Source organism: Callospermophilus lateralis, chromosome 3 (assembly GCF_048772815.1).
Source record: "Callospermophilus lateralis isolate mCalLat2 chromosome 3, mCalLat2.hap1, whole genome shotgun sequence".
Classification (NCBI taxonomy): domain Eukaryota; kingdom Metazoa; phylum Chordata; class Mammalia; order Rodentia; family Sciuridae; genus Callospermophilus; species Callospermophilus lateralis.
Window position 1 is genome coordinate 96,036,995 of NC_135307.1, and position 20,167 is coordinate 96,057,161.

General features: G+C 33.0%; 1 protein-coding gene and 1 pseudogene across 3 annotated transcripts in view; both read right to left on the reverse strand.

Annotated features, from left to right (window-relative positions):
• Window positions 1–2,522: 2,522 nt before the first annotated feature.
• Window positions 2,523–20,167, reverse strand: part of Trpm7 (transient receptor potential cation channel subfamily M member 7) — a 103,200-nt gene continuing 85,555 nt past the window's right edge. For 2 of the 3 annotated variants that reach the window (XM_076850776.2, XM_076850774.2), the window contains 11 exons: window positions 19,937–20,007; window positions 18,276–18,310; window positions 15,707–15,732; window positions 13,774–13,824; window positions 13,631–13,696; window positions 12,733–13,016; window positions 12,529–12,611; window positions 12,156–12,361; window positions 6,187–6,238; window positions 5,986–6,092; window positions 2,523–3,991 (listed from right to left, as the gene is read on the reverse strand). In XM_076850776.2, the coding sequence (XP_076706891.1) occupies window positions 3,861–3,991; window positions 5,986–6,092; window positions 6,187–6,238; window positions 12,156–12,361; window positions 12,529–12,611; window positions 12,733–13,016; window positions 13,631–13,696; window positions 13,774–13,824; window positions 15,707–15,732; window positions 18,276–18,310; window positions 19,937–20,007 (1,112 nt within the window). In that variant the 3' untranslated portion in view covers window positions 2,523–3,860. The remainder of the gene's footprint in view (window positions 3,992–5,985; window positions 6,093–6,186; window positions 6,239–12,155; window positions 12,362–12,528; window positions 12,612–12,732; window positions 13,017–13,630; window positions 13,697–13,773; window positions 13,825–15,706; window positions 15,733–18,275; window positions 18,311–19,936; window positions 20,008–20,167) is intronic. The other variant, XM_076850775.2, reaches the window with a different exon arrangement.
• On the reverse strand, window positions 8,158–9,372 carry LOC143394051 (B box-binding protein pseudogene; annotated as a pseudogene).

Consider the following 20,167-nt stretch of genomic DNA (forward strand, 5'->3'; position numbering starts at 1 on the left):
GAATAATGGTGTTTTTTTTTTTTCCTGCCAGTCATTCTTTCAATCAATGATCAATCAATCAATGAGTGGTTCTGTTTGTAACTCATACAATTGCTTAACTATGTGAGAGTAATCCAAGGCAATGACCATCCAAAGACAAGTGGGTATTTATTGTGTAGTGAAGTATACATGACTACCAATGAAGCATTCTTTCCAAAAATTTAATCCTGAATCTGATCAAGCCTTTACACCTAATAACTGCATATGCAAAAAACAGAGAAATAATAGCAAGATTCCAAATGTGGAAAAATTCTTAAATACGTCAGTTCTTCCAAAAACAAACAGAAAAAAAGATGGAAGGGGAAATCTACATATTGGAGGCTTTAAAAACAAATCAAGCAATTTCAATGTGTGAACCCTATCTGAATCCTAACTAAAATTATTTTAAAAAAATTGTTAGGAACAAAGACTCTGTATCTGATGATAATAAGGAATTGTAAACTTTTTAGGTGTGATAATATAGTTCTTAATATTTTACGAACATATACTGAGATATTTATAATTCAAATGAGAGAAAATTCCATAATGTAGGAAAGCATGGAAATTGCCTGGGAAAAACAAATGAAGGAATGCTAATGTTGGGTGGGGAGTGCCCTCTTGTTTGGTATTGTCCACCATCAGTGGACATGTGTAGCTTTTCTGAAGAATAATTATAACCTCTCCCATCTCCATGACCAACAAGATGCAATCGTAGACCCCAGGGAAAGAACTCTGCTGAAAGGAATTTCCAAAAAACCTACAAAAGGAAAACATATTCTAGAGAGGATCAGAAGCTTGGCTTAGAATTTGCCTAAGAGAAAGCTAACATCATCTGGGACCTACAATACAAATGCCTTGTGTAAAAACAAAAACAGATATAATAAATAAGGATGATCAAAAAATCTCTGCAGTGCAGACACACACTTTCCTGCAAATTATCTCTTTTTAAATAATAAGCAGCTTTTTATTGTGTACTCTTGCTTCAATTGTCTACTTAAATATGTAAGAGAGCATCACTGTGATCTTCCTTAAGAGAGGATGGTATTGTGAAAAAACATTTTTAACATTCATATTTTTTACTGTGCCTCCCACAAACTGCGTATCATGCAAGGGGTTAACTACCTGGTGAAAAACCTGAGGATCCTTTCTCTCTGTGAAGTGTGCAATCTACTGTGGTGAATACATAGATAGTAGCTATGAAAGCAACATAGTCTGACTTGAGGGTGAGAAAGATGTGTAATTTTCCTTTATATCTTTAAAATATTTTCTATGTCACAATAAATCAACATGCATTACTTCTAACAGAATAATGGTACACATGCATCAACAGATTGAAGAAGGCATATTATTAGAGAACAATTGCAGAAGAGAATTCCAAAAATTCAAAGAATTAATCTAGTAAAAGAGTTTCATTCTCTCCAGAGGATGAGATTAAGAAGAAAAAAATTTAGAGACTTAGCAAATGATAATTTCTGACCATGGAGTAATATAATGAGCAGTGATAATTTTTCTTTATGGTGAAAAATGCAACTTATAGGTAAACTTTTACTGTCATGAATTAACCAAAAAAGTCACCCCATTAGCTCATTTAAGGAATACCTAAAAGACACAAATTGAAGGGCTGGGGATGTAGTTCAGTGGCAGAGTGTTTGCCTAGCACGTGCAAGGCCCTGGGTTCAAGCCCCAGCATCACAAACAAGCAAAATTCAAATTGTACAACAAATATATCAATCAAGGTAACTCTGAAATAAATGTTTTTTAGAGTTCTATTATTTTGAGAAAAGCAATAGGTAAATAGTAATAATATTCATTAAAGCTATTAATATTAACAAATTATATATAAGCTCTAAATTATTACTTCTGACCTATTTTAATGCATGTATATCAATTTCATTAAAATATTTTCAGAACTAAAAACTTGGGACTTAGTGAGCAGGAAATGGTACAGAAGCCATCAGTGATTAGGTGCTAACCACCTAGTCACTATGCTTGACAGTCAATAAAACATGTGGCTTAAGAGCACAGAGGAAAGACAATCTGGTTGAGTTTGAATCTTAACTCTACTACATACTAAAGTACAAAAATCTCAGGAAAGCTACTTCACCTCTCTAGCACTTCGATTTTCTAATCTGCAACACAGGATAACAATCCTTAATACTTATTTAATAAAATCATTATAAGAATTAAATAAATTAATAAATACAAAATACTTAGAGCAATGCCTGACAAACAGTACAAACTAATTCTTAGCTATTATTATCTTGTGAAAATAAGCAACATGAAATTAAATGTGAACAGATAATCACCTTTTCTGATCAGCAAGAAACTTAAGGAAAAAAAAAACAGCACAGGAAACAATTATCATTTAAACATCATACAAATAGGACATCAGAAAGCATAGGTGTATAAAAATGGTTCATTTAGAAAAGCTGATACTCTGAAAATAAACTGATATCCTGAAAATGTCAAATATTTTTTAAGAATGATTAAACTCACTAAACATCTGTAAACAAGAATAAATTTATTTAATTTCTTTTAAAGATTTAATGATATACAAAATGTATATAGTATAATATCTTTTAAGTAATACACTTTTTCTTTCTCCCCCCCATCAATATTAAACACTATTTAAACAGCTTATCTCTGCTTGCCTTGTCTGTATCTATGAGATACACTACTGAATACAAATAAGCTTTACATTGCTCCCTTCCAAATAATAATTAAAACTAGTACCTAGGAAACAAACAACAAGGAAAAAAAAAAGGAAAAAAAAAATCAAAGCGTAAAACTTTAGATGAAAAGCTTTTCTTGTTGTTGCTGAATATTCAAAAATATCTGGGGCAGTTAAATTACATTTTATTGGCATAGTTGCATTGCAATCTCCCGACATCACATAATGATGATCCAATTCATTTAATCTCTTAAATAAGTACCACAAACAAAATTCATGTTCAGATGTTCCCACATAATTTTAAATAAAAGCAAGAGCTCACTTTTGCATTCTGATTTGATATTCTGGTCAATAACATCTTTGGGGAAGTATGTAACTTCCACTACAGACACAGATAGGAAAAAGTAACTTTTCTCATTCCCTTGAAGATCGAGTTAAATATCTCCTTTTACCATGGCTTTCTTCTGCTTAACAGTGGCTTGATAAGACAATGTTAAAAAACAAAACAAAACAAAACAAAACAAACAAACAAAAAAACTAATACTTTTGCACAATTGGGCTTTAACAAAAAACTGGCTCTATCTTTAAATAAGGAGCCTAACCCTGATTCATAAATAAAGTCTTTCTTAGAAAATGGTCTTCAGCTGAGGCTTTTTATATTTCCATGAACCTAGAATTAGAAGTCACCTTTTTCATGTCCAACAAGCATCTAGTAGAGAGTTAGTGACATCACTGAACACACCGAGGAAGACTTCTGACTGCCATTTAACCAAAGGCTAAGTGTTTTTTTCATTTCTCTACTGAATGGCAATAAACCAGCTGCCAATAAAATGTGCACAGACACCTAACTTTGGTTAATGGTATTGCACCACGTAAGAGGGAATCATTACCCTCATCAGAACTAAGTAAAATGACACCCTCTGCTTAAGAGCCCTTCAAAATTTTTAAATACTAATTTTCCATTACCTTTAAAATTTCTTCAGCTGTCCACTGAATCCTATAGGGAGTTTCTAATTGACTAATTAGGTCAAAACAATATTGACCTTTAAACTGTGCTGGGGTCAACAAATTCAATTTGCACACACCTTTTCTATATTAACAATTTCCTCCTGAAGGAAACTGACATAGTAACATTGAGGGAAGTGTAGGCAAAACCAATGATTCAGTAATATTATAACATCAAACGAACAGAATTAGTTGATTCTGATTCTTTGGTGGAATTTCCAGGCTGAAGATTCAAATCTGAAGGTTCTTCCTGAGGAAATATAATCTTATCAGGTGTATAGTCATTCCTCTTCAGATCTACATTCACCAACCCGAACAACAACAACAACACACACACACACACACACACAAAAAAAAAAAAAAAAAAAAAAGTCAGTATTTCTTAGAAATGGAGAATTAAGAACATTTTAATAAATTTTCCTCTAAACATCAGACCTTATTTTCTGCAGTTATGTATTTAATGATCACAAAATTTATATACATAAAAATGAAGTCATTCATTGAACAAACACAATTATTACACACTGATCATTATTAATCAGCAGCCATTCATATAAATTTGGGAATATACAAACGAAAAGGCAGACAAGGTCCTTGTTCATGGAGCCTGTATTGTAGTGGGTGATAGAAAACAAGCAAATTGAAAAATAATACAATTAGAAGCAGTAACAAGTGCTTTGAAGAGAATATGATGAAGTATGATAAGGGCCAGATGAGAGACGGTATAAGGTGATTCTTTCAGACAGGGCTGGGCAGAAAAGCCAGAGGAAGAGACTCTCTGAGTACAGACCTGAATATTGAGAAGTAAATTAAAATTCTAAAAGGAATGTTCTAGGAAGATGAAGGTTAACTATAAAGACTAAGAAAGAATTAAGACTTGATATAGGTAGCTGAGACACAGACCACATGGCCACAAAGTAGAAAACACTTACCTGTCCTTTATAAAAGTTCACCAACCCTTGATTTAGGGAATGTAAACTATGATGTATAGCACAGATTAAAATAAATCTACTGGAAGGTTTTAAGCAGTCTCACGGGAGAACTATAATCTGATTTGTTTTAAATAAATATTCTAATAGACATGTGAAGTTAGGGCTAATGGCAGCCATCCAAGAAACAAGATGGTGCCAATTAAGATGAAAAAGAAATGATGAATTTTAGGGGAGATTTCAGAATAAGAATATATAGAACTTGATGGATTGGTCATGAAAAGTGAGGGAAAAGACACTGGATAGTTTTAATTTAGAGGTTGAGCAGCTAGCTGGGTCAAGCATTAGTGAAATGTAGAAGTGGAGACTTGTGTGTAGGGGTGGGAGATGAAAATTCAAGAGCTCTGGAATAGATATGTTACTATAAAAATACTTTAGGATATCAGAAACAGGAGCACAAGAAAGTAGTTAAGTCTTTAGATAAACTTGGTACAGTCAGTATGTAAAATGCATTTATAGCCATGAGACAGGATGAAATCACTTAACTCTTAAATCATCAAGTTCTAAGCTTTCAATTCTGTGAACATTTCAATGAAATTGACACAGGTGTATTAAAATAAGTTGGAAATATTGTATTTAAATACGTCAGAAATATAATCACATTATAATCATTAAAATATTCTTACTATAATCTATATCATATTATATATACTATATCCATGTTTTTATAAGTGTTCCACATTTGGGATAATGGGACAAAACAGATTAAGGAGTTATGACAGATGAGAATAGAATTAGAAACCTTTATGCAGTAATATCAAATTTATAATTTAAATCAAGCATGGTCATGCTTACACTCTTGTACCTTTACATGAATATAAAAAAGAACTGATACTCAAAATATGAACTGTTATTTTAATCTGAAAAATAGTCTACATTAAATGACCCAAATACATGTTCATGACTACATGTATTTTTTTTTTAATTAAATTTTACTTCAAGACTATGTAGTATGGCCTTAGGGAATACAAACTAATATGTAGCTGTACTATACCAAGAATAGTAGAGAGATATGCAATTATAGCTCAGTTTTGATTGTGTTATTAACCAATGGGTGTAATCATAAGTAATCTCAACTAATTATACTATCTACAAAAGAAGGGAACTGGATTGGGTTGCTGCTGAGGTTGACAAAATTAGAGACCATTAAATCAAATATTTGTACCTCTAGCCTTAGCCTTAACTTGGCCAAATTAGTTGGCTACCTAACCTTAGCCAAGTAGTTATTACTATTGGTTATTACTATTGTAGTAACTACCTTGGCTAACAATTTATGTACTATATTAAGACATTTTTTTTTACCTGGAAGTTTAAGCTTTCTACAGCAAGAATTACAGTGATGTTTTGCTCTAAAGTTTTTAATTGCATCTTCTCCTAGATTCGCTGGGCCAAAAACCATATCACAGGATCTGTGAAATTGATTAAAAAAAAAAAAGAAAATTTATGCAAACAGAAATGCAGAATCTGAAAATATGCCTTAATGAAATTGTTAAAACTTATTACCTCTTTTCTTCTGCTTTTATCACAGATGGGTCAGTCAAATTTTCACCCACACCTTCATGTATATGTAAAAAAGACAAAAATTTTTATCACATAATTGATATTAACATTGACGTTTGCATAATAAAAGTCTAGAGGTTATTTTACCACATCATCCATCATTACAATGTTAAAATTATTCAAAGGAGCATAAGTTCTTCTCTCTTAATATTTCATAACTTGATTTATAACCTCAGCATCCCATTAGGAACAGACATAGATCCTGTGATGTGAATGAGAGTTAAATGTCAAAGTGAGAAAGTAGGCATGTAAGCTCCTATTGGTATCCAGTTTCTGATTCAACAGGGCCTTATGTGAAAGGTCTATACAGTCTGCCCTTGATCCACCTTAGTTATTAGCAAAGGACAATTTGGTACATAAAGAAGCATAAATCCATAGGACTTTTAAAAGAAACATTTTTGATTTAAGAAAAAAAATCACATGTTAATATGTAATAAAATTACAAAGATATTCAGAACATAAAAAAGTAAGATTATGAACATCTTTAGCTCCAGCCCCCTCCAGAGTTATTAAAAGCATGGTTAAATCTTTCTAGTCTCTCATATATTCATATATAAATACCACCTACTGACATTTTGAATAATCAGCAAATTTAACCTATTAGAATGAAACCTAATTAAATGATTTATCCACAAAAGAAAAAAACATCAGAATTAAAATGCAATACTCTTCCACCCAAGAGATTGGCAAAGTTAAGGAATATTCAACACTGGAGAGGCTATAAAGAAATGGGCATTTGAATACAATGCTGATTATAAATTCAGCTTTCTATGGAGGTACTTTTAAAAACTGCTTTTCTCTTTTTACTAAGCCCATTTAGGAACCTACTTTATGGAAATAAAAGTAGCAAGCAATACACGTGTATGTTTGCAGCAGCACTGTTTATAGTGTCAATAAAGGATGTAAATGCTATACAGACTATCACAAAACTATTAAAAGAAATAACTTAGATTTAATAAATAACAACCTAAAATATGTCCATGGTATATTGTTAGGTGGTAAAAACAAGTGAAAAAAATATATATCTCATGATCGCAGTTTTGGAAAAACCATCACAACACAACAAAATGATAAAAAATTAAGGAGGGGGTATTTTCATTTGTGTGTGTCTTTATGGAAGTAAAGAAACATTAAGGATGGGAACACTTTGTTGTTTATATTTTTAATGTTAAATTATATAGGAATCATCTAAAATATTCCTTCAAAAATGGCTTAATGGGGTTGGGGCTCAGTGGCAGAGTGCTTGCCTGGCGTATGTGAAGCACTGGGTACGATCCTCTGCACCACATAAAAATAAAGGTATTATGTCCATCAAAAAAAAAAAGGCTTTATGAACACATTAATTATATAAAGAAAATCACAATTATAGATCACCTTTGAATGATGTAAGCATTGGGGTACTGATTTCCTGTGCAGTCAAATATTTGCACATAACATTTTCAAAAGTTTTTCCAGGTCTTTATTCCTTGCCAGCTTACTCCCATGCTGTCTAGTGGAAGGACTTCTGAAAGGTGACCTTGCTCAAGGACCAGGGCAGGATCCGTGTTTAGGGTGTTCCCCCTTTAGAATAGGGCGTATCCTGCTGCTGAGTTCCTCTTGAGTGCTTAGGGTCAGACAGTATATTTTGGGAGACAGAAGCCCATGCGGAGTGGATTTGGACAGAGAACTTGGATTCCCCCAGAGCGTGTTTGTAGACGGCCGGTGTGAGTTCGGGAATAAAGAATTGCTGTTTGAATCTACAAGCTGTGTGGAGACTCGTGATTTGTGCCCAGCCAGAGACTGCGGCATTTATTAACAAGTGCTTGCTGTTTGTTAACTTAAAAAAAAAAATTGTTGCAAACTTTCACTATAAGTTAAAAATGAGGTTCCTAAAAATCTTGACCAGATATGAGCAAGTTTTAAAAACCTTTAAAAGTGTATTGAGAAAAACTAGATCAAACAAAAACATATTTCTTATTACCAAAAAGAGAAATCTTTTGGTAAAAATAAGAAAAGCCCCACACTGCACAGATAATGCAGATAGTTTTAGTTATCTGGGCAAAAGGCAAGCACTTATGGTATTCAGCTCCAATCTTTTTGTTTATCTTATTACTGGAATTTCATATTCATTTCTTTGTGTTGAGGTGATGGTTGAGATGGTAAGCAGACATTTAATAAACCCTGTCCTGCTCAGTCTTGAAGGAAGCAAAATCTCATCTGACGGGTGAGCTGTCTCTTTGCCATCTTGTGATTTAAGATTTTTTGGGTGTCTGTGTGGGTAACCAAAATGGAAGCAGTACTGATGCTGAGATGGCTACTAACCTTGGGTCTCATCTCCTTGATTTTCCTTATCCTCTTTATTGCCGTCCTTTCTAGTATGTCTTTGGAGAGAAATCCCTGCTGAATCGTGGTCTATAACCCTGATACACATTCTGTCTCATGGGTCTACCTTCTACCCTGGTTGTCAGCACCCTCCATCACTTCTCCCTGTACAGAATTGGAATACTGTGGTCGACGCATAGGGTCTCTGCATGTAATAAAGTGGGAATCTTCACCTGCAGAAGGACCAGCATTGTTGGAACTGGCCTTCAGAAATGCTCTCATATCCCTCATTCTTTTCCCACTATTTTGGTAATTCTGCTGGTAAATGCACAAAGGACTATGACTGAATGGTTATGGTCTACTGTATATATTTTCCAGCCTTGAACTGGAACTCCACCAAGGACCGTCACATCTATTGCTTCTTTATCCTTTTCTCCTTTAAAAACATTAAACTCCACAGCCTTCACTCTTACACTGTAAAGGTACTTCCTTAGGTTTTTCTTTATGGTAGTCTGGTATATAAATGTATCTTCCTTGATGTTATTCCTGTTAATAAAACTGTATCAATTTCTTACACTGAACCTTTATTTAACTGCTCCCAAAACTTTTCCTGTGACGAGATTCTTGTCTGTTTTTGTCTCGGCTGGTGGGTACCACTGATGTGAGGCTGCCTGCAACATGGCTCCCTCTGTTATCCATGATACCAGGCTTAGTGTTGGCAGTGATGAAGTTAGAGGCAAGGGTCAAGGCCTGCCACTCACTACCAATCAAACTCTGTGTGTGTGTGTGTGTATGTATATATATATATTTTTTCTTTTTCGGGGTATTGATGACTGAACCCTGGGGCATTTTATAACTGAGTTACATCCCTAGTCCTTTTTGAGACACAATTTCATTAAGTTACTTACACCCTTGCTAAATTGCTGAGGCTGTCCTCAAATTTGCAATCCTCCTGCCTTAGCCTCCTGAATTGCTGGGATTACAGGCTCATGCCAATGCACTCAGCTTCTGTGTATAACTTCTGACTCTCCCAATACTTTAATTAATAACCTGCTGTTGACTGGAAGGCTTACTGATAACATAGCTGATTAACATATATTATGTATTACACAGTGAAGAATATGGGAGAATGTCAAGAGATTACAATTTCTAAGATGAACTGCAGTACTCTATCTATCTATCTATCTATTGGGTGGTGGTGCTGGGGCTTGAACCAAGAGCCTCAAGCACAGTAGGCAAGTGCTCTATCACTAAGCTATACTCCCAGCCCTTTTATTTATTTTCTTATTTTGAGACATAGTCTCACTAAGTTGCCCAGGCTGGTCTTGAACTTGCAATCCTCCTTAATCAGCTTCCTGAGTAGCTGGGATTATAGGTATATGTTGTCACACTAGGTCTCACAGCATTTTAAATGGATGCTTGGAACATCTGAACTAGCAAGAGAAAGTGACTATAAAATTTTTATAGTAATACAATATGTGTTGTAGTTAATTTTATGCAGTTATGACTTAATATCATGTCTTTACATTTATTAAAAATTTCTTACCTTCTTAAAAAATTTTTATTTTTTTGGTACTGGGGATAGAACCTAAGGCCTTGTGCAGCTAGGTAGATAAACACTACCACTGAGCTATATCCCCAGGCTGACAACTTCTTTACATTTGTTTACATTTCTCTTGACTGCAATGGCACCATGTGCACCCTGTATGCATAACTACTGATAAATTCTAGCTCTTTATCATAAATTTGAATATATTTTATGGTAGTAAAATAATAAAATAGACTATTCCCTACAGATATTTTATACATTCATGACATACCTAACATTTTCTTATTTTTTTGGTAACTCTACACTATATGGTTCATCTGTGAATTTTTTAAAATTATCACAAACCTGCAAAAAAGAAATCCATACTTAAGTAGATCTGTGTAGTTAAAATTCATATTGTTTGAGGATCAATTCAATTGTACTTTGCTCACTGAAAATAATTACCACCCTTTTAATTAAATAAAAATAAAGCAGGAAATTTTGTTTGGTCTCATTTACTTGCAACTTGAAGAAAATTAAGAGATACATACTGAAGAATCTTATTAGAATATTATAAGAATATAGTTGACCTAACTAAGAACATAAAAGAGCAAGTTTTTACTATATACACACACCAAGTTAGTAATGTACATAAAATGATGAACTACTGAAAAAGTTATATTTACACAAATTTTCACTGAGCTGAATCAATATCAACTGTTTGCTTTTAAATAAATTAAAAAAAATATTTTTAGTTGTAAATGGACACAACACTTTTACTAATTTATTTACTTTTTTAAAAAATATATCTTTAGTTGAGGATGGACACAATGCCTTTATTTTATTTATTTTTTTTTTGTGGTGCTGAGGACTGAATCCAGTGCCTCACATTTGTGAGGCATAACCCCAGCCCCTTAAATAAATTTTTACATTGGTATCTGTATCATGAAAAGAGTTACTGAATGATAAACATATATGATCTGAGTTTACATTTGAAATTAAGGCTGTTCTTTATGAATAAAAATTATATATGAAAATATTATCCAAGCAGAGGGATGCTAATTGCCTATTTAACTTTCCTTTGACACTGTTGTAAAGCGGAAGAGACATGACTTCAAGCAAAGCTGTTTTCTCACAGCTACAATTTCTTTTTCTTCTTTCACATGTACAGAGTTATCTTCTAAAATGGTTGTAAAGAATTTTTTCAAAATTTTTTTTAGTTGTAGATGGACAAAATATCTTTATTTTTATTTATTTATTTTTATGTGGTGCTGAGGATTGGACCCAGGGCCTCATACGTGCAAGGCAAGTGCTCTACCACTGATCTACAACCCCAGCGAGGAATTTTTCATACCCTGTTTATACACTGTTCTACCACCCACCAAGTGCTGGAATATATTTTCCTTCCCCTAAATCCTAGCTGCCCTTATAACCTGCCTTGAGTGCTGGGCTTGGTGGTGCCTGCCTGTAATCTCAGTGACTTGGGAGGCGGAGGCAGGAGAATCTCCAAGCTCAAAACCAGCTTTAGCAACTTAGCAAGTACCTAAGCAACTTAGTGAGACTCTGCCTCAAAATAAGAAATAAAAAGGGCTGGAGATGTAGCTCAGTGGTAAAATACTTCTGGGTTCAATCCCCAGTAATAAAAACAACAATGACAACAACAACAAAAGACTTGCCTTGACCAGGAAAATGTGAAGCAAGGGATGTGGGCTTAGCCCTAAGTATTTCTACTTTCTCCCTAACAGAAAACAATTGCCGTGTAAAAAGTCCAAATACCTGAAACTACCATGCTATGTGAGAAAGCCCAAGCTACTTAGCCATGTGGAGAGACCACTTGGGAAACTGAGAAATTCAGCTGATGAAATACTAAAGGCTGCATATGCTTATCAAAATGTTTTACCTTTACAACAATTAAGATAGCCAAATTTCATTATTCAAAGCCCTGATGGCCATATTCTACTGCTGATTGACTTATTTTATAGCTTCTATCAATCTAAGATTTTAAATTAGCAGATTCAATAACACATAAATAGGTAAGAACCTATTACACAGTTTCACCTTAGCAATATTTTAATAAACTTACCTTGTAAATCAAGTACCAGCAATTCCCCTCTGGTATATTCATAAGTCCAGTGGCTAAAGGCTAGCATGATCTCTTCTAACATATTAGTTGGAATAATCTCATCGCCATTATTATTGTTGTATTTTCTAAATTCTCCAGTCATACATTCTTCCACAGCAAACCACTGTCCTGCTGAATGGCAATACAGCAGGAAAACTTCAAGGAACCTTACGAAAAACAGTTATAGATATTACTAGCAGTTTGGTTAAGAAAATTCTAATTGATCTGGATCATGAATAAATTATTTAATATTAATAATGAAGGTCAAGAAACTGCTAGCCACATAATTCTAAAATATTACAGAAAAATATCATAGAAAAATGTAAAGGTTTACCTTGGAGAATATGGTATGGATTTGGGTTTCATTTGATTGAAGGCAAATGTGAGTTTCTGTGCTGCTCTCTGTTGTTGAATTTCCTATAGAAGAAGGGAAACCCCTTGATTAATATTTAAACTAAAAATGGATTTTGTTTATTCACTCTAGAAGTGAAAAAACAAAGTTCTTACATTACACAGTTATATATTCACTGATACTTACTCTGAGACAGAGATGCAGAACTGTATCCTCTTTATAAATACTTGACCATGTGTTAACCACCTCAGGAAGAAAAGATTTAATAATATAAAGATGCCCTGATTTGAGGATATCATGTTCTGACCAGGTACACTGAACTTTAACAGCTCTTCGTAAACCTCCTCCCATCTCCTCTTTACTTAAAAACTCTATTTTGGCACAGAGGCCTAGTTGTGACCAAGAAGACATGCTGTTATTTAATATGTTGGGTGAACTCTCTTCCAATCGGTACACCGTGACAGGCTCACCTGCAACGTGAATGGACAGAGTTTAAAATCAAATTATGAGTCCTTAAAAATGACAAAGTAGAATAAAAATTTGCAGGTTTCTTTGGGTAAATAAGGAATAAATAGAAGATAAAATGAAAGAAGTATAGTTTTTTAGAAGTTTAGTATGATGAATGACAGGAAATCAATATTCTTCCTTAATATCTCTGAATTCATGTATAAAGACAAAACATTTTTGAAATAATGAACATTTTAAAGATAAACTTAGAGAAAGCAACTGAAATTCTAAACATCTCGGAGTTAAATTTTAGGAGGAAGTTAGAGCTATCTGTTCCACAGATCCTGTGATATAAATTTATCCATGCTTTTGTTATTAGGCAGTGGATCAAGAACTTTCCTGAATTACAGTACACCTTTCTTTGAGGGTATGCCAGTAATAGAGAAATTAAAAACTTCTAATGTTTTTTTCTACTTAAGTACACCTCTCTTATGTAGTAGACTAATTAAGAATTTATATGAAATTGACATTTCTTAGTGATCCTTTTTCTTTTTGTCCCCACCCATATTCTATGCTATAACTAAAAAATCAGTGAAAAATTTACTTTCCCTTTCATCTCCTTATTTTTGAGATTTACCTCTTGGAGGCACAGGTGTGAATGGAATGCTCTGGGATAATCTCATCAAGTTATTTCTTTCCACAGCTGCATAAAAATAAGAGAAATAATGAAATCTCTAAAAGTTCACAATATTACTAAATTTTGTCTTTTATATTACTAACCTGAATAATAATAATTTGTATCCATGACAGGCTTAAATGGAGAAGCAAGACCTAAAATGCAAATACACAAATGAGACTATTTTTAAAAGTACTAGTGCAACATTATTTTTTGTTCAGACATTTTCATATAATACCCTACATATCCTTTATGTAACCTCTCCTCATAAAAATAGAAAAAAATAAGAAATACGACCATTATGTGCCTTATTTCCCCATTATGCCAGATTAGATGGTTACTATACACCAGACACCTGAAAGGGAAGAAGTGCGTGATGCTTCACATTCTCTTGCCACAAACTGTACTCTTCCAATACTTCCCACTCAAAAAAGAGTTTTTTATTTGTGACTTTTGGGGTTTGAGGTATGTAACCATGTAACCATTTTAGCAAGTCCGTCATGAGAAGATGAACTTTAGGAATGTGAAATACGTTTCTCCAGAGAGACACTCTCATCTCTAAATTTTCTGAAGTTTTCACTTTTAAATGGAACAAGAAGATGCAAAGGTATGAAAGTATTAAACTGAACACTACATTGGGAAATGATTTAATATGAACTGAACTAATTTATATTCATCACAATGACTATAAGTGTTTTAAATTCCTCAGTGGATACAGAGACCTTAGTCCAAATTATTTCTAATTCTGTAAGTATGTGTCATCATGATTGATTCTCTACAAGTGATTTGAATATGCAGCCAAGATTACAAATTAATGAGCAAGAGTATAAGCATACCTGAAGGAGGTGAAGCTACAGAAGCAAGGAATATCAACTTGTTAAGAGCCTAATATGCCACACTAGAAAGCAAATAGATTTTATTGACTGACAGCGGGAAAAATATGGAGCAGAAGAATGACAAAATGTGATCTTTTAGAAAAAACATTTTGGTGGTAGAACACAGGCTAGAAGTAAAACTAAAAGCAGGGAGCCGAAAATGGTATAACCATCTTGAAAACCCCTATTTGGCAGTAACTACTAAATATGAACATAGTACATACCCTACAACCCAGCAATTCCACCCCTAGGCATGTAACCAATAGAAAGCAGTACTTATGTTTACCAAACAATATGAACAAAAATGCTCATAATGACAGAAATCAGAAAAGCCATATACTGGGAGCTACTAAAATGCTCATCAAATATTAGAATGGCTAAATTTAATATACTCACATAAGGAAATACATGAATTACCAAGAATGTACAAATTACCACAATACACCCCTACATTGTAAATTTCATAAAAATAACTAGAAGCCAGACATACATAAATATTACATATTGTATGATTCCATACACACACACACACACACACACACAGCGTGCACACACACACACACGCACACACAAAACATGACTTCACTGTGTTAATACAGGGGTGTAATAAGAAGCCAGAAAAGAGCTGGGATATTGACAATATTCTGTTTTTTTTGGGTGTTGATTACATGGGTATATTTTTTTTATGAGAATTCCCTGAGGGTTTATTGAATTATTCTTAATGTATATTTATACTAAAAATGATAGTCTAAACTGAAGACACAGTAGGATATAAAGTGGAGGATGGATTCTAGAAATACTAAGAGGTAAATGCAATAGCACACAATTAGAAGTGCAAAGTCAAAGCAGTAAATTATAACTTCCTCAAGTTTCACATATCTGACTTAAAAGAATTTACTAGAACAATGAACAGTAGAGAAGAAACAGTCTGAGCAATAGGGATAAAACGGTGGTAGTGACAGAAAACAGATCATTGTTCATTGGTTTGTATGCAAAACATCTGTATTAATGAGAAACTCCTGGAAAAAATTTTCTAGCTACCTTGGCTTTTTTGAACTTGGATGTCTAAAATCTCTTGCTTAGGGTAATAGGGTCACAAATGACTTTAATAGGTCAAATATGACTTTCAATTTTTCATATTAAATTTACCACATAGACTCACCATTTAATGTTCCTTCCTCAGATGGCCTAAAAAAAAAAAAAACAATAAAAAGCATAATATAAAGCTGTGTCACATTTTAGTTCTGGCTACTATTCAATTTTTCTATTTTACAGGACTATCACGAGTATTCTGACATTTGGATTCACATTCATTTGAATATTTGCCATTTTCCCTTAGTCAACTATTAATTCATACAAAGATATGTATATATCCATATGCATCTACTATTTTATTGATTACTTGTTTTTAAAATATATTTTTTACTTGTTATTAGTTATACATGATAGTAGAATGTATTCTGACATATTTTGTACATATGTGGAGTATAACTTTTCTCATTCTTCTGGTTGTACATGATGTAGAATTACATTGTTGTGCAATCATATATTCACATAGAATAGTAATGGCCAATTCATTCTATCTTTCCTGTTCTCATTCCTTCCCTTCATTCCCTGTTGTCTAATCCAAAGTACTACTATTCTTCCTACCCCTTTCTTATTGTGAGTTAGTTTATTGATAAACTGTATCTTCAGTTTATTCCTATATAAACATCATTCCTAGTTTAGTGTCAAACTGAAAGTAAGATATTAACAAAGTAAAATATTTCATGACTTCTGTTTTTGTGGGAGATTCATTACACTGTGATAACAATGTCTTGAAATGACTTTCCAGGATTCTAAAAATACTTCAATAGTACTGATGGGAAAGGAACTCAAGAGACCAGTAATAGATGTCATTCTGCAGAATTCAATTTCAAATGTCAATTTTTTGTACAATCTTCAAAATATTTAAAAAAAAAAAATTAAATAAAAAAGGAAAAAAATCCAAATCGGCTGCTGTTCTCCCTGTGGAAAAACACAAACAGAACCCCGACTCCAGACAATCACTGGGTCAGAACCTTTCCATTGTCCTGTTAGAATATCTTTCCAAAGTACTTTAGGCTTATGTACATTTTTTGGATATATATGCCTTTCCGCAGCACTAAGTCCTGATGAATCCAAATTTAAAAAGTTTAGAGTAAAAAGGGTTATTTTAAGTTTATCTTTGGGGGTATATACCCCTTTCCAATTTGCAACAAGTGGAAGTTCTTTTTTTTTAAAAAATATATTTTAATTATAGATGGACACCATATCTTTATTTATTTTTATGTGGTGCTGAGGATGGAACCCAGTGCCTCACATGTGTGAGGCAGGCATTTTGCCACAGAGCCACAACCCCATCCCTAAGTGGAAGTTCTTTTAATTTCAAGAATTCCAATGCAAAATAAGAGACCCACATATAGTTGAAAGAAGAGTGGAATGAGAACAGAAAAATGGGTTCCAGGCTTTGCTCTACCCATATATACAGCTATGCAGCCTTGCTCAGGACTGAAAGGAAAAGATCCAAAAGGATCTCGGGAGTTAAGGGCTTATGGCAGCCTCTCTTTCCAGTTTTCATATTCCATCCAACCTTAAAGGTTGATTTTTACCTTAATAGCATATAACTAGTCACTTATAGGAATTATTTTGACACAAGCATTATCCCTTTGCCTGCTGCTAATAACCACTCTTTTTCTCAGCACTACAAAAGTCAAACTCCAACCTTTTGGATACTTCTCTGGGTCAACTGTGTTAGAGAGCATTTCCTTATTAAGACACCAGAATTCAGATCAACTTTCAGTCACCTATTCTGTATTTATATCCTGTGTCTTTGATTATAAAAGATAACAGTCCCTGAAGAGGTCTGAATGAAGGTAGGTCTTCTAAATTCCACTCAGCTAGGCTACTCAAACATTTTGAAGAGCTGCTTACCTATGTAGCACATGGTTTATTTTCTTCTCTATATATTCACAACCATTTCAGATTCTTACTGGAATGTATAATTTCTTCAAATTGGCTTCCCTTCTCAAGTGGTCTGTATCAGAGAGTTAACTCTCCATGCTTCCAGGATCAAATTAGTGTCAAAACAAGACTTTAAAAATTTGCTTAGAAAACCTAAAATACTACTTCCTAATTAGGCACACAGAAGTTATCTTTGATTCTTTTTTATCCTTAAGTTTTATCTGTAGTAAAAAATTTCACTTTCCAAGGACAGTTATCTGTCAGGATTCCTTTTGTTCCCACCTTTTGATTCTGGATTACCTATAAGCTTTTTAGTGAATCTTCCTATATACAGATTCTCTAATGTAAACTGTGTATTACTGCTCTAATCATCAAAGTATTTTCCAAAAGAAACTGCAAAGTTTGATTAGAATGATGGACAGAGAAGTTAATCACATATAAAACTTAAGTACTGAACTTCAACAAATTTATTCAAGAACAAGTTGGAAACAAGACTAAGTATAAAATCATGGATGGTAGTGCACTTGCATAGCATGTATGAGGAGGCCCTGGGTCCAATCCTCAGTATTAAAAAAAAAATCAAATCAAAATTGTTTCACTATTTGGAAGATTTATAACGTAATTATAAAGTATAACTATATGTTTCCCAATCTCATCTATATAAAGATATGAGATGCTAGAATAATCATCACCTATAAATAAAGGAGCATTAAAGAGATAATGCAAGGAGCTGAAAAAGGATTACTTACATTTCTCTGTTTGATGGTCTATCTTGTAACCAATCCTGTAGTTAAAAACAAACAGAAACAAAAACTCAAAAACCAAAAATTTCTAGATGAAACATAACTGCTTAACACTTTTGTTTCTTATAAGTATGTTTCAAGAATGAGGGGTTAAAAATTCAATATGAAGTCCTTGTGTCATATAACTGAACTTATAAGACTATAAATGTATATAACTACCATAAGGTGGAATAAAGAATTTCAGGAGTCTTATTTCCCACAGCATAGTCTTTCTAGTTCTACAAATTGTTTGATGACAATCTTACTGTAACAAAATATACATTTGTTTCTATGTTTCTAAAAATAATGTGCCCCTTGACAAAAGAATATCAAAGTACAAACAGAAAAATTAAAATCATGCAAACAATGAAATTCAAAAACAATTGCTAATGATATATAGGCATTTTATCTTAGCCTTCTTTGTATATATAATGGTTTTTATCGAGCAGATTTGGTGATGTTTCTAGGTATAAATATTTTTATTTCTCTAGTTTGGATCCTGAATTTGAATTTTTACATATTCTAAGTCATTTATAGTTCTTCAAATTTTGTCTACTCTGAGTCAAATAGATAACTTCCCATGTATCTTCACATTTAACGTATTTTCCACTTATCCATTTTGCTTTCTGATGTATTCTGATGCAGTTTAGTAATCTCTTTGGATAACCTCATCTGTTATCTAACCCCTATTGAGTATTTAATTTATTATTTGTGTCAGTGGTGCTTATTAACTACTAAGCCAAATCTCCAGACCTTTTTATGTTTTATTTTGAGACAGGGCCTTGCTAAGTTGCCGAGGCTGGCTTTGAACTTGTGATTTTCTTGCCCCAGGAACAGAAGCTGCTGGGATTATAGGGTGTGCCACCACACCCATTTTAATTCTTAATTTCTAGATTCTTTTCAAATTTGGCAGTCTTTTATCATAGTATCTTTTTTCCTTTCCTCCTGTCTTGAAATATGTTCCTTTATGCCTTTTAACCACTTTAGATGTGGTTATTTTATTATCTACAACCCAAAACACTACTATTGTTATTAGGTGTCTAATACTGTTAATATAAATTTCTAATTTGGCATTGTGAGGTCATCTTCAAGGGAACTTTGTTACAATAGCATGCAGTTTAGGTTCAGCATGTATTTCTCCAAAAAGGAGGATCTGTTACTGTGAAAATCCATCGGCCAACTCCTTTCCATTGATGTAAATTTGTTTAATAACATGATTTTTAGCAACACAATCTATCAAGTTAATATTTTATATTAACACTGCTTTCTTCATATCTGACTATAAAAGAAATTTTTATTTCTCCTAAGCTATTTATTTGTTTTGGATGTCAGATGTCTTACTTTAAAGGGGATTTGCAAAATCAAATGGCTAGGAATAAGCTCATGAAATTAATTTTTTTAACTCAAACAAAAAGGTCCAGCCCTTCTTTCTTCTGCAAAAATTTTTCCTGACTATATACTACAAAAGAAATTTTCTCTATAACTGCCACTAAACATTGATGTAAGTTTTCAAAGGTAAATTTTTCTTGAAATTTTCATAATTTCATATAGAACAGCACTACCAATTAACTTTTCTTTAATAAATATGTATTCATTTACATGTATTTGTTTCATAGAAATCTACAAACCGGTAGTAAAGCTGCTTTGGAATCTACATCCTGAGTATCTTCTGTAGATGGTCTTCTACCACTGCTTTCTGCTGAAAGAAATTTAGAAAAGATAAAAACTCAAACAACTAAAATTTAAAAAAATATCGACTAATCAAATGAAAAGTGTTTGTAGGTATGCTATATATAATCTTTTTTTAAAAAATATATTTATTCTTAAGTTTTAGGTGGACGCAATATCTTTATTTTACA